Here is a 25,347-nt window from a genome sequence, read left to right on the forward strand (position 1 = left end):
AACTGTCAAAACATTTTAGACAAATATAGACTAATAATTGGGATTTAGTAGATCTTCTATATTATAGTTGAACGTAGTATTTAAAAATATATAAACGATCGATAATATATATCATCCTATCGAATCTTTCCTAGTAAAAAGTTCAAGTTCTTTTTATTACATAACTTATCTTCAACTATTTTACAGTAGAGTAGATATTTTAACTTACTTAAAGAATAATCGTAATAAGAGACGAAAAATTGAAGTTAGTGCTGTAGTTGAGTTTACACAAACGAAATGGAATTATAGTCCGAGTCGAGATTGGCAAGAAAAAGTCTGTTTCTTTTCCTACTAACTTCTTGCCGTTCCAAGAACAAGCTGCATATTGTAAAATGAAAAATGCATTCACGTAATAAACAAAAACGTGCATAACGGATAAATGAATTAAATCGATAAATTGCAGAATATTACAAATCCAAAAGCTGTATCCTTCAGATATTTTACGAAATAGCTTTATCCTCGATATCATTGATTTCGTAATTTAACAAAATTAGTTTTGCTGGCCCGATTTAAACGCAACTGTGTTAATTCCGACGAACATTCATGCAAGACTATGGTTGATATCATCTCATAAATTTTAAATAATCGAAATAAAATTATTTTGGACTTGTACCGTTTTTCAATTCGTCGATTTGATTAATTTCAAATAATTCGATTGAAATTTTAAAAACTCTTTCAGAGATTTTGCCACATTCATGCATCTGTGTAAAGGTTCGATTGGCAACGGCGTGCTTTTCTTGCCAAATGGGTTCCGAAGAGCTGGCTACGCGATGTCAGTGATTTGCAGCGTCGTTATTGGCCTATTGTGCACTCATACCGTGGTGGCACTGGTAAGTACTTAACTTGGATATAACAGGACAAGCTAGCAAAGAGAATGAAAGTAGAGAGATTTTTGTAATAATTAACTAACCGAAACGATCACGTAAGACGTTGTATAATCATATGAAAATGATTAAAGGTGCGATGAAGCAGGCAGAATTGGAAGTAGGGCGGAATTATTCTTATTATTTGGTTAAATGTTTTCTGGTGAAAGTTGAGTATAGAGAACATATGCAGAACAAATCACTTTCCCCACAATTTAGCGTTTTTAAATCTATTACAATCAGAATACAGGCGTGAATGAATTTCTTAATCAGTTTCTTATTTTTATTGAAGAAAGCAATTACATATTATACTAAGATTAAATAAATCATTTTCAAGTCATTTTTCATACTAATTGATATATTCAAGTATAATAATAAATAGTAAACAATAGTTGAGTAAACAATTTATGTTATATTACAATATGGCAGTTCTCAGAATTATTCTCGTGACAATTGTTCTCGAATATGAATTGTAGGAATCTATACATGTGAAAATTTTTCACATAGTTGACATAGAATTAGAAATTGTTTAAGAAATTATCTAAAAAAAAAAGCTTTGTGCAAACAACAAATAAAATAAAGAATTGTTTTTTATTTGATAACCAACTAACGAATTAATTTAGAGAAAAGTCACATAACACATAATTATTTCAAAATTATTATTGGCCAAATAAGATGACATGTTATTTAAATTATTTTCCATAACTTTAAATAATAAAAAGTCAATGATTACAATTCTAGAACATTACACATATTTTATGATGGAAGAAATATTAATATCATAAACGTTTGTATTTATCTACGATATACAATGAGATATTCAATTTGGGAATGTGTGGTCTTAATCATAGATAAACAATATTAATAGTACTGATAAAAAAGAGGAGGACAGTTTTCAATCCACTTATATATATATATATAAAGAACTTAATTACTTAATGCGTTATTGATTCCATGTTATAGCGTTTAAAAAATGCTTATTAAGTTAATAGAACTAATAATCCTCAAATCGAATTAATTTTCTATCTAACGGAAATATTATAAGAATAAACAATCTTTAATACATTGTATCGTTTTGAACAAATACGTCAACGATATGTTTTTTTCGTAGAATCATTTCTAAATTTCCTAAATGTCAATGATCATACTCCATGAGCACTTTATTTCAACTTATAATCTATGATATAATATACTTGTTAATTCAAATCTAATGTACAAAATGTTTCGTTTATTGTAAACATCTTAGTTTGCTGTAATTCTCGAATTTTTATGACCGGTCTTACCATTTGTCTTGATGAGCAAATTGATTTTTAATGTTCACTACCATACATTTATAACCACGCATATCAATAAAACACGCATATCCTATACTTTCCTCCAATTCAAGAAACTTGATAAGAATAAGAAGCGTAATTGGATCTAAAGTGATTAAAAGAATGCCGCGAAGTCAAGTATCTTAATCATCCTTACCGATATAAAACAATGTACCAAATCAGTGTCGTTTGGTTCAGAAGGAAGGACGTTACGACTCATTCATTTCTATCTCAGAATATTTTTCTATTATTCTGTTATTATAGTTGACAAGTAATTAATAGATCTTAGATACGTATAATACTCGACTTTTAAATAACATAGGATGAAAAAATCACACGAGTTATTCTATTTGTACCTGAAATATTTGTTCTAAAGGAAATACAAAGAAATGCCAAAGGAAGAAACAAATTTTGGAGAAACATAGCGTCTATTGTACCAAACCAATCTTTAAAGTAATAACTGTGGAACACAAACGTTCGTAATTTTTACGACTGAAGGTCTTCATTTATTGCAAATGATATGTTATTACCGATTATTATAGCCACGGATGTAACATCTCGTTTTCTTCGTGATCAAAGCCCTCTTACGCAATAATTTACCAATAATGATATTAGTGAATCGATAAGTTACAGTTTGTCGGTCATACGCAGACTTATTTCTATATCTACTTTACGATTTTACAATTTTGTAAATTTTCGCTATCAAATAGGATAATGAAATTGATTTCTTATGCTTTCGTTGTTCTTTCGTTATCAATTTTGTTTCGATTGTAAAACAGAATATTAGTACTAATTATTCCCATTTACTTAAAACTTACGTTCCATTAATAATATCAGTTAAATTGCGCAAGGAAATCTTGGAAAATCATTGAAATTGAACAATTGAAAAGTAAAAAGGACTGGTAACGTTACAAAATTACAAGTATTACCAAATTTCTAGAAATAAGCGTACAGGAAATTGACAAATAAACCTCTAGAGATAAGTAATTATTTTTTGGGAAGTTGATCTGTAATTATATGTATTATAATACGATCGACAAATTAATAGGAAGTAGATGCAGCTTTTAAAAACTTGATTGATGCGTTCTATCACTAAAGTATTCAAAAATACATTGTTTCACCTACAAAGGCACCGAAATTAGTTTTCAAAATATCAGATCCAATTACTGTCGAGTACACGTGAAAACATCACGCGAAAAGGAACAATATTTGGAAAGTGGTATCGTGAAAAATTACACGGTTTCCCGTATTCAAATATTTCCCTTTGGAAAGATCGTGCCTTGTTTACAAAGCGTCGGTCGCCATGGAAATCGCTGCACGACGCGGAATCGCAACTGAAAACGAGTTCTCTGAACGCAGGTGCGATGCGCTCAGGTGTTGTGCAGACGTAATCGCATACCGATGTTGGATTTCGCGAAAACGGCGGAGGTGTCTTTTCAAACTGGTCCAGAAGAGATTCGAAAGTACGGGAAAACGTTTGGCATCCTGACCAACGTGATCGTCTGTTTCGTGCATTTTCAGGCCGCAGTGATATACATCCTTTATGTCTCCACTTCGTTTCAGCAAGTGAGGATCGAGTCGTAAGGAGCATTTCCATTTACAAAGATCGAGCTCGAGGGGTCGTTTCTTTTCATCATCGACGAATCGAATATGCTATTTGTCTCCTGCTTCTTACGGTCGTTGAGTTTGATCGTTGATATTCGACTTACCAAGTTTTCCTGTGACATATTCAGACACAAAAGTCTATGCACACTCGCCGAGTTTCGTGCATCTGACTTATCCGAAGAAATAAACTAAAGATGCACTTTATGTATGATACAATTATGTATCATCGAATAATGACTTTTTTTTCACTTAATGTATTAGAATATTTCACAGGAGGGATTAAAAATATTACGAGTATTTAGCTTTAGTCAAGACAACAAGCTTGAAAAAATTTTACGTCAAAAATTATGTAACCTTCGATTTTATCAACGTCAATTATGTTAAAAATAAGAGGTATAAACGTGGAGGCTTTTGCGACTGAATGCAAATTTTAATGGGTAACAAGATTATTTAAACACTTGTGAAAGTTTGTTATAGATAGATATGTTTGTCAAATGAAATCTTTTGGAATCTCATTGGAGCTGTAACGAAACACGATTACCATAATTGTATTGCTAATGTTTCAAATAGATGTGACATCCATATGAATGGTAGAAAATATTTATTATGATTATAAACTTCGCGGAAGGCGCAAAATATTTAAATAATTCTGCATTACATTAATGAAGCAGAATATTTACTGGGACTGACTTTAGCAGTAATTATGTGTATGATCTGTCGTGTTTCTAGTAAATAACTTGCAAATTCTGTATGCAGTTTCATTAGTAATTTCTGTATTATTCATTCTCCATTTATTATCTTCGAATGTTACAGTACAAAGAAATGACCAAAATTTGAAGAATATCAGGCGGAACTCCTTGCTTCAACGAACTCAGCCTTGCTTTTTCGTTGGATGTCTCTTATTTCTTTCGATTCGCCGATGCATATCGAAAGAACGACCCTGCGATCACAGTCATTTTTATTAGATTTACAGAATCATAAAATGTCTTTCGAATACATAAAAATTTTCACTTGGCACTTTCAGCTATACATTTTCTTCTCGTAAATCATCCATTTGAATCCTATCATTCAAACAGTTTAATACGTTGTATGATTAAAGTTCGTAGCGATGACACAGTTTTTAGTTGTGATTCTTCTTTTCAAAATTTACAGCATTGAGAAATTAGAGAAAATTAAATTATTACAAAATTACGGAAGATTAAATTATTATCAGAATAAATATTACTTTTTGTAACGTACAATTGAAATTGCAGAAGTATAGAAAACTGTTACTTCTTTTTTGATCGATACACTTCTAAGTCTGATTGATCCTCACAAGTGTTAAGACACTTACTGCAAAATAAGGCAAACCTGGTAAATTATTAGCAAATTACTAAATCTCGTTTGAAACTGCTGCAGAGCACTCACATATTCAATATAATACCAGACAGAATTGCACGGTAGAATCAAACGATATGTTTGTTTAGTTTATTACATCATTTACTCTATTATTGTTTTAATCAATTATGACATTCGTGTTATTAAGTTTTTGATTACGTTTATATCAGATATTCTGTTATGCTTTACATACCGTTATTTGATCACATACTCTGTAAACGATTCCATAAATCAAATGTTTGAGTTATGTATCTAATTTATCTTAAATTCTCTCAGTGAAGCTTAGATTAGAGAATTGTATAAGTACCATCGTATAATTATCAAATTTGTTTCCTCTTGAGAATTTTTATATATAGCTTTCGCAATTTTCTATTACGTACATTAAACTTTTATCTTATACAAGTACGGAGTTCTATTGGACTAATTAGTTTCTCAATTGTCTAGATCAATTATCATGTGCTATATGAGATCAGCAGGTGTCGTAATATTTATGAGCAAATAGGCGATTAGATTTCATCATAATTTTTTATCTTTAAAAATATAATGTAAATAACACCTACCATGAATCTTTGAAATAATTTTAGTCAATGACCTATTGAGATCAAAATATAGAAACTCATCTGTATGGCAATTTATTTTAGGATTAGGTTATCATTATAATGTCTAATGTGTAATGTATAAATCAATATAATATATAGAATTTCCTGTAAAAATATTGCTTTACATTCTCGACATGATTTTCATGTAGATTTATTTTCTTTCATCTTGTATCACCAGTTGGCAGTACTCTGTGTTATTAAATTTCAAATGAAATTCATATAGAAAATTGAACTCTGATTATATAACTTAATGACAGTTGAATACACATAAGCATAAATTAAGCATAAGTTAAAGCATAAATGTCTACTATTGTTATTTAGCTATTTATATTTTAAAAGTACTTCAAGAATTCTCAACTCGCCATTAATTTATTTAGGTACTGAGATAACTGATTGGCGATCTTAAATTTAATATTTACCTTCGACGTTTTCACTCTATTATTATGCACAAGCTTGTAAAAATAAATGCTTTACACACACCTTAAGTCCTTTTGTGCAAATAGAGTTTTTATGTGGAAGATAACTGTGATATTTTAGTGTGATCTTTTGTTTTTCACCAGTTATATGAACATTAACATACCTCGTATTTCTTGTATCGTAATTATTCGCAAATCAGAAGTTCGTTACGTAATGAAACATTTTAATGTAGAATCTCTTCTATACCGAAAAATCTTATTAATTGATCACCTAACGCACATATCTGTAATATAGATATAAAAACAATCTGATTGCTTTAGTCATTGATCTTTATGGATTCAAGCACTAAATCATCGTTGCCCTAGACCATTTATATTAGAAAAGATATATGAAAGATGTGCATCTTCATTCGTTAGTCGTCTTTTAACGTAAAAGGTCCACTCATTTTTCATTACTAAATAAAAAGAAAGATTCATACATTAAGAGCTTAAGCAATTCGTACGATATACCCGAACAATTCATCTTTCGAAGATGATCACATACTCTGAACCTATTCATCATATGTTGCATATTTTATCTGATCAATCATTCATATTATCTTACATTCGTACAACGTATATACGCGTACATACCTCAGAAAAGTACAAACTACCATCCTTTCTCCATTCGTTTAGATGTTCTTACAACGCATCCAATGCACGTTATTTATCATACCATTGTGATTACATTCGTACGAGTTTTACAACCACACGATATTCATTATAGGTTACGTTTTATACAATTGCAAAATTATTCATTACCGAAGAGTTAATTTTTAATTACTAAAAAAAAATTATTCATTTTCAGCTAATTGAATTTTTCTTCGACGTTAAGATGGATGATCGGATCTACATACTAGCATTGTTTCCCTTCGTCTGTCTATTGAGTTTCATTGCGAACTTGAAATATCTGACACCATTTTCCGTGGTTGGTGCTGTGTTTATGTTAATTGGTATTTCCGTTACCCTGTATTATCTCTTCGAAGATTTCCCCGATCCTGCAAGATTGGAAGCTTTTACTCAAGCTTTGCCAGTTCCGATGTATTGCAATCTGTTCCTGTACGCACTTCATAATGTGACCTTGTGCCTACCACTGGAGAACTCGATGAAGAATCCGGAACACTTGCCACGATTGATAACATGCAACATGTTGCTTAACACCTGCTTGTACACGATGTTTGGCTTCCTTGGTTATAACAAGTATATGAAGAATACCTGCGACACGGTAATTAAAAATTTACCGCTGGAGAAAACGTAAGTGATTTTTCTCAATGATCCTTTCAACTTAAAAAGAAAAAAAAAGCAATGTCAAATATGGTACATCGCCGTTCGTAGTTAAAATGTCCTGTTTAGTATTTCTCGCTTTTCAAGGTACGTTAAAGTATCTAAAGTACGAAAAAGTTGAATAATATTTCAAATAGTATTTTTATCTTTTAAGTAAAGTTATGGTATACTACGTATAGCCTGTTAAGAAATAATGTTTTAAACTGAACGAAGAAAAACAAACACGCCATAAAAAAGTGATAAAACTTGTTTGTTTTCGGATATTCTGAAGCGATAGATAGGATATATTAACAACAAACGAAGGCAGTCTCGATTATTAAAATACTGATTAGGCGAATGAGTATCGGAAAATTGACTAAGGAAAATGTAAGAGAAATTGTGAAATCAGAATAAGAATTGAGAAGAAATTGTCACACTTTTTTCCAAAATTTGATTTCTGTTTAATAGTATAGGTAATACGGAATCCAAAATAATACTAACACTATATTAACTATGAAATATTACTGAAATGACTAGATTCATCACTAACTCACGTCGATAGTCAAGTTAGTCTAAGATCTTAATCTTAAGATCGTCTAATGGTATTGTAGCTTCTTGAAAGCTGATGATTAAATAACATTGATAAACTAGTATATAATGTACAATGTACATACAGTGTTGATAAACTTAATTGAGATTAAATTCCACTGCATTCACTATGTTCTGTCTTCTCTTGAGATTCGATTTTTCACCTAATGTATTGACAATACGTAACCATACACATCAAGTAAATAATCAAAGGAAAGATTTTTTCGGAGAAACGTATTCCACGCGTACATTATTCGAGTACAACACTATTTTGCACATCAGTGCACATATTCTTAATATTTAATCATACTGCTAGATAAGTAAATTTTCTCGTAATATGTATTTGCTAGAGATCGTAGGCTAGGGATGGTAAGAATAATGTAAATGAGACGAATTTAATTTTATAAAATTATTAAATGTGAATTTGGTAAGGTATGATACAGTTTTATAAGACATTTTAATGTGGATAAAACAGAGATCCTGTTGACAAGTAATAAACAAATTATAATTGCTACGAATGTAATTAATGGAACGAAACTTATGAATACCTTTAACAGCAAAAACGTTTATCAAATACGCTCAAATACTACGAACAATATCGTCGAGATAAAATTTCACAACATGAAATATATTTTACCTCCAATAATATTCCAAACTGTATTTGATCTACGCACGATACGTACTTGTTCACAGTGTACGCCACACGTGCTCAAGGTACTTGACTTTTGTAAAGAGAGGAGTTATGATAATATTGATATTTTCTGTGTATAGTAAAAATAGCATTTCTGTATATCATATGTTGTCTATCGTCATTGGAAGAGTACTTTTTTTTTCATAGAAATACGTAAGTGGCAATGAAGGTACATGATTTGCAATAGAATAGATCGTGAGCGGTAACTCAAATCAATTTACTCGAATTCACGTTTCCTGCTTCCTTGCATTTCAATCGTTAATTTGATATTGTATGAAAGAAAAAATATTGTTAAATGTGATTTACAGAAACCCGAATAATTTCAATAACGAAGAAAGAAAATATATACACATACAAGAATATTAATCAAAAAAATGTCCAAAAGTAAATAAACTTGAAATTTTATTTGCTAAAACATTCTTCATCATCATCTATCAATCGTGAAAGGCTACGTTCTTTTTTCCTTTTTTTTGCATAAACATGTTTTCAAACAGACGACGAACGTAATTACGTTTCTATAATTCGTGGCTCCTTTGTTGCAATGTTCCTCGTTGCCATTTCGGTGCATCGTCAGGATATTCATATTATTTTCTCGAAAAACTATCGGTGCCTTTTGCGAGTCGCATGTTTACCGAAATTTCTCCGTGAAATAATAAGTAGCCTGTGTTTGTGAATGAAACACAACGTACATAATTCATACGTGTTAAGAAAGTGGCACGTAAGGACGTGTTTTGACGACGGAAGTAGCATGCAGATCGTTTTATTTGCAAATACGCGCTGCAATACGTTGCATCCTCAAACGAGTAGTGTTTGGTCATTGCAATAACCTTCGAATATATTCGTAGTCGAGTATAGGTTCGGAGAGAATCATTTAAAGACCTAACGTGTTAATTGAATCTTTCCTTAAACAAAAATCTCAATAATTAGACTGTAAATTATTATTATTATTATTATGCAGAATACAACTCTTTGCGTAATATTGTATCTATAAAAAAAAAAAAAAAGAAAACAGTGGAACAACAACGCGTACAGAAATCTAAGTATTCTTCAAGTTTCACTAATGAGATTTCATCCTTAAATGTTCCTCAAAATTATTGTCAAAATTGAATAAATGATAATTTAGAGTTAACGGGATAAAATATTTCAATATAAACGAAAATAAAAAGAAGGAAAAATTCATAAACGCTTCAATTTCTTACAAAGTGATAACTTGGATAGTCATAAGGAAATATGAAGAGATAAACGATATCGCTTTGATTAATACATTAATCCAGGCCAAGTTATATCTACCTGAAATTATCTACTTCGTATATCAAGCGAAAAATTCGCAAACATTAGTCGATGTAGTGAAACAAAGTAGATACGTATTTAATGTATACTTTTTAATACAATGTCATGGCACATCTTCTCTTAACAACATATGACATATAATACAAACGAAATAGGTGCTCGATGCGTACTAAAAATACCATTTAATACAGCTCAATGTAAAATTATGCACAATTCTTGGCATGTCGGAGACGTCAACATCTAAAATGACATACGAAAAAAATTGACGTCTCCCAGACGTCTTTGTGTATTAAGAGGTTGATATATTGCTAACCAAATACATATTTCCATATAAAACTTCATCGTTTACTGTTTTTGCGTTTTATCGCAAAACTTTTATAAGAATATAATCTGAATGAAAATTTTGATAAGAATTTATCGTTGCAAATAGTTTCGTCCAATTTGCAATCGAAAAGGTAAGAGTAAATGCAGAACGCGAAGATTTCTAATTGAAACAAAAATCGTATTTCTGTTAATTTTGACACTTAATTTTGATATCGTTTAACACTTGCATGCCATGAACTTTCAGCTTTTATCACCTATGTGAAGAGAATATATACATTTAGAGGCAGGTAAAAATTGTATCGGATTAATTTTAAATTTATCTATCACGTTATAGTTTTAACTATTATGATTATACGTGTTAATGCTCTATTTCGCAGTAGCCCTGAATGTAAGAATAGGTCATTTTACCACTTTTATATAATCTATGCTTATTATATTTATACGTATCTCATTTGCAACTTTTTCGTGTTAAAAATCATTGCTTACGTATACTTACTTTATATATGCTTACATCGTTTATGATATTTATTCCGTAATTATTAGCACGTACAGATATCTGTCTAGACAAAGCACATAATAATGTTTTATTTCGTACTATGTTTCCCGTTATTAAACATTTCGCATTCCACCTAGCCAAAACATGGTTTGCGTAACATACGCGATATATCTTATCGATGTTAATAATAACCCGTATTTAATGGAAACGAACGTGCGCGAATTCTCTGGTATGTGATCGCAATTAATCTTAAAACCGGAAGATTGAGCATAAATAGGAGAGTATTAATTTCCGGGAAGTATGGCATCGAGTACGTATTTCTATCGACAACTTTCCTCTTTTATCGATAGAAATTAGAATAACGAAATGATGGATCGTATTTGGTAAGCAAAACGTACTGATACATACTTGTTATTTGATTCATCTACGATGGATTAACGTAGAAGAATGAATTATGCGGGCTCTATGAGTGTTTAATCGAAGGTGTTTATTTGCAGTAAGTTACGGTAATTTTCCATAAACCAGTGTAACATTACGTTCTTGGAACATCATTGACGTCTTTTCTGTCATGCTGTTTTCTGTTCTGTGATGTTTAACGTATATAAAATAACGCATTGAATAGAAATGATGAAATGATGGAAGGAAAGGGACTAAGAGTTATCGCAATATGATTGCGGTAATTTTACCGCATTTTGACAGTGACTAATTGTAGGGTAATACCATCCGAATTCGTTGTAACTTGTAATTTATCAGAAGAACTGTTAGTGGAATAGTACGAACAAGTAAGGATGCAAAATGTTGTTTCGAATGAAACAAGAATCGTGTCATTTCTTGCAAATTTTGTAATTTTTATTAAATTCTTCCGTTATATTTAAAAAATACATATATAGATAAAAATTTATGTATTTATCAAATACCTGTTCTATATAATTAAATTCTAAGGTTGAGTCAAAAGTTGTCGTGATATTTAATTTCAATGATTAAATATTCAAATATTAATCACTAGACTGCGGATTTTTATGTAATTTCATACTTTTATTAACATATCTATGGCAATAAGATTTACATAAATATTCATTCATTTCAAGATTGAATATTTTTCATATTTTTCTATATTGCATTTCGTATGTACATTTTTGCACTTGTCAATCCCAATTTTTAAATAAGATATTTAACGTTTTTCACGACACTTCAATATCGAAGTTAAGGGATTAAGCACAACTGTATAAAAATCCTCGCGACTTTCCACGAAACCTTTGCACCTCTATTAATCATTTTTCCAGACATAATATTATTTGTACACTATATATCAAGCAATTTCCAATCAGCAATTATTGAAACACAATAGTACAAGCATGACGTTTCTTCCACAAGGACAACTGCGATAACGATAGCAATATTCGTCTTCTATATAATAATTGCAAATATAAGAACAATGGAAATATTTTTCGGAAGCCTCGTAGCCATTTAACTCTTTAATTTTGAGACATGTTATAAAATTCCATCGACTTGTTCGTGATAAATCCGTGAAATCTTTCGGTATGTAAACCGTATGTATGCCCTCGGGAGTCGCACAATCAATACCATAATTTCCACGTGTTCCATGGCATTCCTTATCATGCAAACTTCGTTATCTATCTTCGCTTTGTTATTTGTACAGTGGCTACAAAAAGTATGTTTGTATACCTGTATCACTGCATTTATTACTACGTTTATAGTCGCGAATAAAAATAAGCGGATAGATAATAGAAATAGATGCCAATGAAATTTAGTTAAACAATGCTTACATAAAAATGTAAATATCAATTTCAATTGTTTACCAATTAATCCTTGTACTATAAGAGTATAAGAGTATAATAAATATGATTTAAGTATATAACACTAATACTAGTTCGATTAAACTTCGTTGATACTCACTTCTACTATTTAATTTTTATTCTTCTATTTTTCACTATTTTATATATTATTTTTGTCCACAATTGTGTGTATGTATTAATTAATTAGATACAATTACGATAAAGTTCGTATTATTCTTATGATAGTACTTTACCTGTGGTAATATTTTCATAAGTTTACAAAAGTTTGATATTACGGAAATGAAACGTAAATAATGGAAAAATAAAAAAATAATTTAAAAAATACTGCATTGAAAAATAAAGATATTTGCAAATACTTTTTGTACCCACTGTATACATACACGTGTGCAAGTACTACATTCCATCGAATACTTTCCTTATCAGTGATGAATTTTTCCTATCTGTTCGTGTTCAAGGAACGTTTCGTACTCGAGACAAGCACGATGATGCGTTTTCTACGTAAAAACGAGCGTAATTTCGAGACGAAACTTTTAGTTATTGTCGTTCGTTTGTTTCCTTGTGTACTTTCCTTAATTTTACGAAAAACGTAGTCATCTTAGACGTAGTTATCTTACTGCATATTTTTAAATAAATTTTACCTCCGTTTCTGTATATTTTTGGGAGATATGTGAAATAAAATAAAATGGAAAACGTCGATTAACGCACTTTGTTCTTGATATCTAAAAAATGGGAAACATTAATTCACACGTTTTCAATGTATTAATTATAAGAAAGATCGTGATGATGACGTTTAATTTCAACCGCGCAACTGGTATTAAAAATGTATCGATCAATTGTGTTTTGAAAGGATGTTAAGTCTAATTTATTTTTTCGTTAACAAGATTGCTGCTTTATAATAATCATGTTGATTATCGATGATATTTGTCGCAAATAAAGGTTTTATTGCGAAATTAATTGTTAGTCTTCCGCTTGGTATACGGATAAAATAGAGAATGGACGTAGAAGAGTAATCGATCGTTCTTTATAAGAAAGTGCTATAAACATTTCAATAAAACGAATTCAATCAAATCTTTTAATTATTTCGATCAAATGATTTGACTTGCTAACATTCATTGTTAATAAGACTTTTGTTAGTTATAGTCCCGTTCATAAATTACCAGACACTTGTTAACTTCAAATATGATACTTATTGAACAAGTTTCGTAATAAGATCTCGAAAACATGGCGTTCTGTCTTCTTTTATATTAAGCTTTTAAATGTGATCCCCGTTTATATGTCATCTGTTACAAGGTAATAATAAACAAATATTTTAGCGTTATGATATCTGAATTGAAGATAATTTTCCTCGTATCAATCAACTCGTATCTCTCTTAATGAATAATGTGACATTGTCTACAGCTTTATGCTAAGTATCCACTTCTGATAGTTTCTTGCGAAATTACTGTCAAATTAAGAGTCCATTGGAAAGTAAAATTTGGAATTTGTACTCTCAGGTAGGCGATGGAAAACTCACCGAGAACTTCCTGTCAGACAGAGCTCTCAGAATCGTGTTCATTTGAGATTCAAAACCCATCCTGAAATGGCATCATGCAGGCGATTGTCATCCACGGGCTACGTAAACCAACCTAGCGTATAAAAATTTGCTTAATATTTATTGGACAAATCGTAAAGTTATAATAAATTATTAAAAAAGAAATTTGAGACTCGTCTAGTAGCCATTCGAGTCATATGCTGATTTTCTATATATATATATTTTTTTTTTTTATTTTGATATAAATTTTATTAATTGGAGTTATTTTGGGAGGTAGTACGATAAAAATTCGAAAGCCGAGAATAATAACCACCCTATTGGCCATAGTTTGCAAGATGTCTTTGCATTAGCTGTTGATTATTGATCTAGCTATTGATATTGGTTCCCGTTGTTTTACCTGAGAACAAGAGAGATTCGAGTGACAGCTCGCACGAGAGTTCTCTCAAGAATTCGAAACTGCTGCGAGTAACTGTCCGATAGTAATATGATTCGTAACCATTCAAGGATAAATCGCAACTATCAGTCGTAAATATCAATATGTAACTAAACATTAAATGCAATGTCCACATGAAAGAACGCTCTCGAGAGCAACACGCGATAATTTTACTCTCAAGTCGACACTTAGCATTAGACAAACGCTTCTGTTTATTCTTTCAGATAATACACGATTTTTATATCACTTCTATCTTACTATCCTTGTACGATAAATAAGAGTATTGTCAGTGTAAATTTGATAAATATTGCTAAATACACACAAACATTATATTTTATTCATTCGTTAAAAAGACTCATTTATCACGATCGTTACGGTTTGTGGGAAATTTCTGTTGACTATTAACATTACTATCGCATTCCTATTTTATATTTTATTCTCTACCAACGTTCTGTCAAAATATTTTTTATTTTATTGAGACAGATACTGCTCGACTGCTCTTTATTTAATCTGTCACATTCACGAGTTATGTATAAGCGATTCGAAGAAAGTATTCTTCTTATTCGCGACGGAAGAATGCACGTTATTGTAACATGAATAAATAAATTCCATTCTCGTAGTATCGAGAGCTTAAAGCATGCGTACATGCATACTCGATAATAAATTATCCTTACCATATTTCAATTGCGGCCCCATCAATTCAGAACGCATATTTTTAAACAGACGTGAGAATAGGATAAATAAAATATATCTATAAATTTGAATTTTTCGCTTCCATATTTTTATATAAAAATCAAACTCTTCTTGTTACTTCATTTTTATTTGAATTTGTATTTAAACCGAATATTTCACATGAAATTACTTTATTTAAAAATGATTTCATTATTATTATTTCAGACTCGCGAAATCAATTAAAATAACCATTTCTTTGTCTGTTCTGTTCTCATTTGGATTGGTCTTTTATGTGCCAATTTCAATATTGTGGCCGATGATTCGGTCGAAATTTAACAAAATGGTTCGTTATGGAGAAGCGGTATTCCGTTTTTGCGGCGTAATTGCAACGAGTAAGCTAAATCAATTAATGAAATAACATATATGAAGCGTGAATTTATTTCATATTAATTACTAAAACTTGTTTATACTTTAATCTTGGTCTTGTTGTTCCTTTCCGCCTCTCTTTCTCTTTGCTTCATACTTATCGTTAGTACATAACTTTGAAGTATTCTTATTTTATTTATATGACTGTATATCCTTATTTTATTTTAAAATATCTATTAATAAAACGAATATTACATTATGGTAGTAAAATATTATTATAGCTCCTTTGAAATTTTTGTTATCAACCTCAAAACTTTCACATATCATCAACTTTCGCATATATTTCTTACATTATAAATTTATTATCTTTAAAATTTCTCGAATCTCACAACATTATTCGACATTTTATTTGATATTACCAACTCTTTGTTTTTTTAAATATTCACAGCAATACTGGCAGTTTCGATTCCGGAAATGGTTCCACTACTTAGCCTTCTCGCAGCATTAAGTATGACCACAGTTATGTTATTGATTCCTGTGGTGATAGAAACTGCAACAAAATGGGAACAGGCTACTCGATTTCTTCTCGTAAAAAACATCGGTATTACTCTGATCTGGATTCTGTTATTGGTAAGTATCGAAAGTGAATGTCATAATTCGCTCGTTCAACATACTTTACGCAATCCCTGAGCATTTTACATAATTTCTGGGAGTTTTGTACAATCATCAATGTTACGTAATACGGATTCTTCATTGAACGAGTTAAAAGTTTGCGAATTAACGATGTCGATGATGCGTGTATCCAGTGATAAACATGATGATCGTAATTAGCATACCACGCTTGACGCGAAGCGTTATTCACTAGTTCATTACCATTTAATAATGTGACTTGTTGTGTTAGATTGCTTCCTTTTTACTCGTGTCGATACGATAATCCTAAAATTAATTGTAATTCGACTGCCGATTTTTTTTGCATTTATGAGAAATTTGAAAATGCAAAAATTTATAGAATATACATTGCGTATAAAAATATATAAAATATACAAAGTAAAGTACTGTTTATAATATTTAGTAGGAGAAACAAAGCTCGATTCAACTCTTATTTTTCAGTTTCTAGACGTACAAGATTGCATAAGCATCCACAGCCTAATTATACCATTATTTAAATAGATATAGCACTACGTTTTATTTCATAATTCTTATGTACATAATTAAGTAATTATTATCGTCGTGAATAATAGTATAGTAACCAAATTATTATTATTTAATTAATTGTATTTAATATTAATCGTTATAATAAAGTAACAAACTTACGAAGTACTATATTAATTGTAACATTAATAATATCTTAATTAGCTAACTGATTAATTAATCACAATATTTCTTAAAATATTTCAAAATTCGTATCTACATGAAATAAATTTTCCTTCAACGGTGGAATTCTAACGACTTTAAGATTAGTATCGTAATAAAAATTATTAGCGTCAAAATGGCGCTTTATCAATTACAAACAATCATGAGAAGATATCTATAATGCTTTCTTATTTTTAATGTAAATTTTTATAACAAAACCATTAAGGAAGATAAGAAACTTAATACAGATATCAATTTTCTAGTAAAAATTGATTATCCACTCCATAAAACTATAGAACTTTAACAGTTTGAGGAATTCCCCTAATTAACGGCTGGGCAATTATGCAATGAAATGACGAACTTTGAGTTCAAACATTTATACAAAGGCTATCATTTATTTTTTTACGACAATTTTAAGGCCTAGTTGTTTCATACTTCATCGTGCGATAGTTAATTTCCTGCACTTTATGTTACTTGCTGTGCCTATTTTTCTTATGTTTTATTTCATTTCGAATGAATAAAGTATACAAAATGTACAAGTACAAAACGTACAAAATGTAGAATGTATATTTCGCTAGCCGCTTACATTTCAACTGCTTACATATTTCTTTGCTGGATTATAAAACAAAATACAAAATCTAATCTATAATTTAACAGTAGATTCTTGCTTAGGTTCCCATTTGATGCATAACCAATTCAATATTACTTGGAAATCGTGTGCATTCTAATTTTTTTAGTCCCATTTATTTTTCCAATTGGATTCTATCCCAGTCGAGTTTCTACAGTTTGAAGTAAAAGTTAGAATGTTTCCATTAAAACGTTTCAATGATTTAATGTTCCGTATTTTTAGTTCATTCACTTGAACTAAGTAACTTGACTGAACACTCATAGATATAATGTGGCAGATTTTATAGATGAAAATTTACTGCACTCTACAATTTAAATTGTTTTAAATATTTATGTTTTTCTTTTTTCCGTTACGAAACAGAATAAAAATATTTCAGTCTTTCCGTACCAAATGGAATGAATAGATTTTGGATGATAGAACATTTCTGTTTATTGACTTTTATGAGTAAATGGATGAGTTGATATTGGATTAAAAGACCTGTGTTTCATATCGAATAATTTTCCAACCTTTTATCTTTTATCAGATTTTTGGAACAATCGAGAGTATGTTGTCTATCATCAAAGAATATGGTGGTGTGAAAGAGGAAGGATGCTGATTATTGAAGTTAATTAGTGAAAACGGCGAATCAGTTTGCTCTATTGCTTCTCTGCCAGAACTTGAAGGGATCTCAAACAGTTTTACAAATCAATGGATTTGTATCTCATAAAAACTACTTATATTTACATATAAATCTTTCTTACGTGATAGTTGAAACTTCCGTAAACTTATTTTCTGATATTTGTTTTTTTATTAATTACTTATTTTATAAAGCTTAATATAATACCACAGAAAAGAATTAGAAATATTCAAAATGACAATATGAGAATAATACAAAGACGAGTATTCGAATAAAATCTTACGTAAACTCTTCATTTCCTCTGTATTTTTCACTTTTACAGGAATAAATCGAAACCAATTCTCCACATAACTGCAAAGTTGATAGCATCGTCAGAAAGACATGATGTTTAAATTCCGGAAATATTAACTCTTATGTAAGCATGCCGCTAACGAGAAAATTCTATAAGTAATTATGTATTGAGATGTAGTTTGCATGATATATGTTGCCGTAGCGCAACGGTGAGATCATAAAATCGAGTCTTTAGAAATAACTTAAGTGGTCAACAACTGACGACAACCGTTTACAAACAGGGAAAACCCAGTGATGATCGAATTTTTTTTAATCAAAATACCAATTCCTCCCTTTCCTAAACTCAATGCAATTCATTATTTTATTGCCTGCGAATCGCTAATCGAACATTCCAACGTCGCGCGTTACGCAGTAACCAGTACGTAAGGGTGGGACCTTCTCTTTCCGCGAAATATGTGTTCATCACTTACTTATTTTATGCACCTCCTCTATCTCGAGAAAATGCCAAGTCAGGAAATTCGAGAGTCCATCCCCAGCAACGTGCCTAACTTTAATCATTTTTCCACTAGTTTGTAATAGAATTTCACCAACTAAACACGAATTCTCAAACAAATCTAAGTGCGCTCCTATTTTGTTTTTTTTTACGAAGCGTCGTATTTCGAAGTTTGTTTGCTGCATTAAGTTAGAGCTCGAGAGTTAGTCGATAGCGAGTGTGAACGATCGTACTGACACGAATGTGTATTGAATCAGCATGAATAATTTAATATGTAAAGCGTAGAGATTTGAATATTTATGCAAACAATTTTGTAGGTATACAAATGGACTCCTGCTAATCGTCTTTATGTTCGTGTTCTTGTTCAAAATATGTGGACCTCCCAGTTTTATCCATTAACGCTCTTTTATCCAAAAAGGCATGATTCTCCGCTTTGAATTTTTTCATATATATATTTTTTTTTATACCTACAAAATTATAAAAATTATATTGCATGTAATATATATATATACACACATTACAATTACATTACAATTACATTACCGCTCGAAAGTACGCAGAAAAATGTAATTAATATCGTTGCTTTTTATAAGATGTATTTTAATTATAAAATTACGGATAAATCCAACTGCAATAATTACATTCCTTGTTACCATCACAGTTACATACGATAACATGTTATGATCCGATTAAATTGTTTTCTAAAACTCAGTGTGCTGTAATAAAGCTATAGTTTGTAATCGTCAAAGCTCGTAGAAATATTTTATTGCTTGATAAATCTTTTATCTTCAGCTTTTGATTTTCGATTTATAAATCAAAATTGCAGAATCTTTTAAACTGATAAAAAGATTTCTACGACTTAAACAGGTCTTTTGATATTAATACAATCACTGATTTAAATAGTAAATGCATGTATATGTAACAGTACACATAATGAATAGTAAAATATGTTATTGTTATGCTATTTCATGGATAATATAGGATTATAATTCGTAAAGCCAATAAATTAGTGGTAAATTTATCTAACAAGAGTTTTTATTTACTTACTTAATACGAGATACAGGCCTGAATAATGAAAGCGAAATTCAATGTCAACATTTTATCTAAATGTATAAATTATGCGTCTGCTTAAAATGAGTTTTATCTTTGTAATTTCATCATCTTCATTTTGTTTCAACGTTCCAAGTTACGATTATAATTTCACCTGAACATATTTCAAGTAGAAGATTTATTAAGTAGAAGGAATTAATACCGTCTATATGAAACCATCATTGATTGTCGCGAATATACCTGATTGCTCCATTTGTTAGACATTTTAATTAGTCAGAACCTTAACTAACATACGAGCAAGCGATAAATCAACTTATTCATTCGAAAAATGTTGCATCTGTCATATATGTAAAAGGGATCACTGATAGAAAATATTTTCGAAAGGATTCATTGGTTGATTATAAAAAAAAATGTAATTTAACTCGTAAAACAGTCGAAAAGTTCACTTTTAAACTTCACGATATAGAAATAAGTATATTTAATTGTGAGGCAAGAATAATTATTATTAATTAAAATTTATTGTAATTTAAATTATATTAATCACTGTTAATAGTACGCATACAATAAACATTTCTTTGTTTGAAATTTTGTTTCATTTAAAGTTGTTGTTTCGAGAAGGTCGTGTTTAAACACATGCATTTATTTAAGAGTTAGCCGAATTATTCGCATTCCACGAATTTTCATATTCGTCTTTAGGCCTTGAACGAAAAATTCTATTCTACATCTTCTTACGTATATTTACATGTAGAACATCTCGTACCATTTTACCATTCTCTGTATAACGTCATTAATCTCTTATCATTAGTATTAACAACTAATTATTTTATTCTTAATCATTAAAGATAGTCAAAATTCCTTTCATTTCTAAATGTAAATCAGCCTATTAATGTAGTTACGTAAACACGATTATCGAGAGGCAAAAATCTGAAGACAAATTTCTACTAATGCCAATTTATAATATTATTGCCAATCCTGGCATTTCCTCATCACTATTTATACGTACAATTATTTACGAATAACCATATAAATATTTAACACTATATAAATATAAACAATAACGAAGTCTATTTTTCATGAGGTGCTAGATCGCGGGGACTTTTGTCTGTAACTCGTAAATTAAAGTACATGGGGAAACTATTAAGTACATTGACGTTGACAAAATATTTCAACTTCATTAAAATCGGCGAGGTGTTCCCTATTCTAAATAATTACTAGACTGCAAATATTTGCTGTTCATGTAAATCTGAATTTTTGTGAACATAGTCAAAGAAATAGAATCTAAGTAGAAGGGTCTATTTAATCCAATAAATATTGTGACAGGTGTATTACTTTAGAAATTTTTGACATTTCTGAACGTTATGTTGCATTGTATATATTTTTACACTTATAAGTTAAATTATCTATAAATACATCAATATCCGCAGTTTAGTAATTCCCAATTTTTCTTCTTTTAAGTAATTTCAAGACTATGGATATTTATGGAAATTCATGTTTCTATAAATATAATATACAAAGTGAGACTTACGAGGAAAATTGTGTTGTCTATTAAATATTGCAAAGGTTACTGTACTTCGTATATTTTATATATCTTCGCATGTTACGTGCATTCTGTGCATTTCTCTCTTCAAATTTCCTTTAAGTTCATAAAAATCCGCAGTCTAATAATGGGCAATCTTCTTCTCGCGAACTATCACTAATTACCCCATTTCCCCCATAAACCAAATTCTTCGACATTCTCGCACGTCGAAACTGTATCAGCACGGCGTGATTCATCCGCTTGCGCCACTTACGCAACGTTCGAAATCGCGAAGTGGGTCGGCGAAGAGGTGACAGGAGGAAAAAGAGCGTCGCCAGGGAAAAGAGTTCAGGAGATCAGTGACATTAGAGAGGGTAGGTCGGTGGAGGGAATGGTCGTTTCAATTGGGCGAAAAGACGAAGCTGATTTGAACGGAAGGAGATAGAAGGAAGGTGAAAGGGAAGAGGCGAAATACAGACGATACGAGATCGGCTTGGTAGAGCAAGAGTCGATTCGCGTGGTTCCAGTGGCCCTCGGTACGCGCGATCGTCACGATGCTAAGGACGACTCACTCGAACGACAACCGTCTTTTCGCGAGCACGTTCGATAGAACATATTAGGAGGACGGCCTCTATCTCCCCTCCCACGAGTTACGACGTCAATTCTAGCGGGACACTAGCGAGCTGAATCACGCGTCTCTGTCTCTATACACACCGGCTCGTATATATACCTGCGTAACGCCGAAAAAACCTGGCCAGTCGTGTACGACGCCTGTCACCGTTCCACGCGCGAGTTCTCCTGCGCCGCGTTTCCTCCTTGCTAATACGTTGACACTTTTTCAACGTTCGTGGACGATATCCTTCATTCTTCCTGCGAGAACCTCTCCAGCCAGATTATTGAAAAGAAGACGCTGATTAAAGAAAAATCGAGGATTTCCTGTAATTTAGGAGGAATTTTGACAAATTCAAAGGAAAAAGATTTTTAGGCAGTCTACAGTTTACTAACGGCGTTAGTAGAAGTGGAAAGATATTTTAAACGTAAGAATCAGAAAGTAAATTAAACTACGCCCGAAGAATTAGGGAATATGGAAAAAGTTGAAGGGATGAATGGAATTTAGAGTTTCTGCGAGATGCATAAAAGGAAACGATAGAACAGATCGTTCACTGACAGTGACGAAGTAAGTACAACGCCAGGACAACGTCTCGACGTTAACATCAACGCGGTCGCTTGAAAAGCCCAAATTCATCAAGTTTAACACTTTCAAGTTTCAATATTTTCATCGAGCTGTGTCCATCAACAACGCTATCTTCTTCGCTGAATTGACAAATTTCCGCAGTTTTTTGTATACGTTTAACGCACGTTCCTTCGCAACGGTGACAGCGCGACTGCTGTGCGAATTTTATTGCCCTTAAATCATCTTAAACCTAGTATAAACAAGTAATTAACGGTGATAATAAAATATCAATCATCGAAAGACGATCGAGGGGCTGGGTTATGGAAACAGAAGCACACTTACAGTCGAGTTTCGTGTATGAGGATCATCTAGCGCTGTATCAATGAATCAATAAATCATACTGCACGACAGTAGCCAAGACTCATCTAAGAATTGCCGATAAATCGCTATCTCCTGCGAGATTACTATTGCCTGTAGAAAGGTAAATAAGATACGGTAAGGAGGCCGAAATAATTCAAGTCTTCAGGAGGATCGAATCGGTGAAAAAACGATTCAAGGAAGAAGGATCTTTTCCAAGAGGCTCGTTCGAGAATGTGAATTGCAAGTTGATCAACGATCGAACTGTTTTATTTATGTTCTTGACAGAACAATCGGAAGGCATCAGCAATTTCTCAAGAGAATTCGGAATTAACGATCGAGAATACAGGTAAGTACATTTATGCTGAATGCGTTAATAATATTTTTTAAGCTAAAAAGAATCGTTTAAAGCAATATGTAAGTGGCTGTTGATAATTCGCCTTATGCGACGAAACAATCTCTCAACGAGCGATATTCGTTTCGCGATTATCGGCAACGTTTATTGATAATTAGTGCGTTCCGATGGGCTGGATATCGCTAAATCGAAAGTCAGACTTTGGAGCGTCAGAATTTCGATAAGATTTGCCCCACACGAACGATTCGTTGTGCTTCCTATTCAAATCGTTTTTAAATCATCACCTGAGGAGATTTTATATAGAGATTACGACGAACGTATGTTAATTAATTTTCTATCGGTAGATCTCGAGATATTTTTAATTTGTTTGTTTAAAGAGCTCAAGGTATACGAGATTGATCGAGGAAATGATTGAATCCGTAGAGCTGAAGTACAATTATGTTTCTTTAAGTGTAATTGTTAGATGAGTTAGGAAGAGCAGGTTGTAAAGATAATATGTCTGTTCATTTGCTATTTGAAAAGACAAGCGATTTTAGAGGAACATATTTAAGACTCTGGATTTATTTTTATGGATTCTGAAATGAATGCACGTTACGTAAACACTGCAACGTGTAGCCGTGAAATACATTTTCGCAATATTTTGATATGGATTCTGAAGTGGTTTTGCTTATTTCCATACGTTAGTATACTTGTGCACGTTTGAAATTTAACGAGAAAGATTAATTAAAATTGTTAAAAACTGGATTAGAAGGCATTTCTACCTTTTCAATTATTTTCTAAAATCTATATATAATATATTTATCACAAAGATCAGAATTTAAAATGAAATTATACGTGCATTAATCTTTATCTAGTGCAACTATTTTTGACGTACTAGAACTTAGAAAACCTCCAAATTATTGCAATTCTATTGAATATAAATATTAATTTGTATTTTAGTGGAACGTAGAGCTGCAACATTTCGCTATTCAACATTTCGCCTATTGAAATCCAAGTAAAATCGCTAATTATAAACTTGTATTTTATTAGCTATTTTTAAATGATAATTTAGAGAAAATGTTACAAATTTTTATTATTCCTTAAAAAATAGAAATATATATTATTATTATAATAAAATGCTAACATACCTTTTTTTTACTGAAAATGCTAATATACTTATCCAAATATTCAATTATTATAAAATTATTATTTATTATATATGAGGAAAATTGCGTAAAAATCAAAGTATCTCTTTTTCTAGAAACTATCGTTTTAGAGCATTTGTTATAGGAAATGTCTGTTTTTCACCACAATATGCGATAGAATGTGTATCGCTGGAAGGCACATTTTTGTGTTCATGTTAATTGCTGTAACAGAAATCTTGACGCTAATATGTTTTTCGCAATAATGTATGTAATTCAAAGTTCACCACTACGATTTTCTTAAACCACGAATCTTTTTGTTCGCAATATACGTGTATGTATTTCCTGGAAACTGCGCACCACATAAAATCGGGCAATTTCAGCGCTCGATACAAACGGCATTTAAAATTATGTAAAATTGTCGATAGTAGCAACGTAAGAATTATTCGTGAATTTTTGCAAATAACACATTACATTGAATGATATCTTGAATAATTGATTGCTCAATATGAAAGATATTTTGAATGAATAATTTAAGATAAATTATATAACAACAAATAGAAAATTGATTAATTGATATAAACTATTTTTAATGACTCACAGTCTTCTTGCAGACTTATACATATGATTATTCTAATGTGACTAACTACAATTAACATAAATGAAATCTA

General features: G+C 31.0%; 2 protein-coding genes and 1 long non-coding RNA gene across 3 annotated transcripts in view; 2 read left to right on the forward strand and 1 right to left on the reverse strand.

Annotated features, from left to right (window-relative positions):
* LOC122566705 (proton-coupled amino acid transporter 2-like) lies at positions 1-23,530 on the forward strand. The gene is made up of 3 exons (XM_043724352.1): positions 1-869; positions 7,060-7,505; positions 16,171-23,530. Exons 1-3 carry the CDS (start codon positions 735-737, stop codon positions 16,211-16,213), a joined length of 624 nt encoding a protein of 207 aa, XP_043580287.1. The 5' UTR covers positions 1-734; the 3' UTR covers positions 16,214-23,530.
* On the reverse strand, positions 9,819-16,177 carry LOC122566707. Its single transcript, XR_006316603.1, has 3 exons — positions 14,649-16,177; positions 14,234-14,345; positions 9,819-14,161 (listed from the first exon to the last, which is right to left on the reverse strand). It is a non-coding gene; the product is annotated as an uncharacterized LOC122566707 (long non-coding RNA).
* Positions 23,414-25,347, forward strand: part of LOC122566702 (proton-coupled amino acid transporter-like protein pathetic) — a 15,171-nt gene continuing 13,237 nt past the window's right edge. The window contains exon 1 of the mRNA XM_043724342.1: positions 23,414-23,549. Within this exon, the coding sequence (XP_043580277.1) occupies positions 23,476-23,549 (74 nt within the window). The 5' untranslated portion in view covers positions 23,414-23,475. The remainder of the gene's footprint in view (positions 23,550-25,347) is intronic.

The sequence above is a fragment of the Bombus pyrosoma genome, linkage group LG4, assembly GCF_014825855.1.
Source record: "Bombus pyrosoma isolate SC7728 linkage group LG4, ASM1482585v1, whole genome shotgun sequence".
NCBI classification, from domain to species: Eukaryota; Metazoa; Arthropoda; class Insecta; order Hymenoptera; family Apidae; genus Bombus; species Bombus pyrosoma.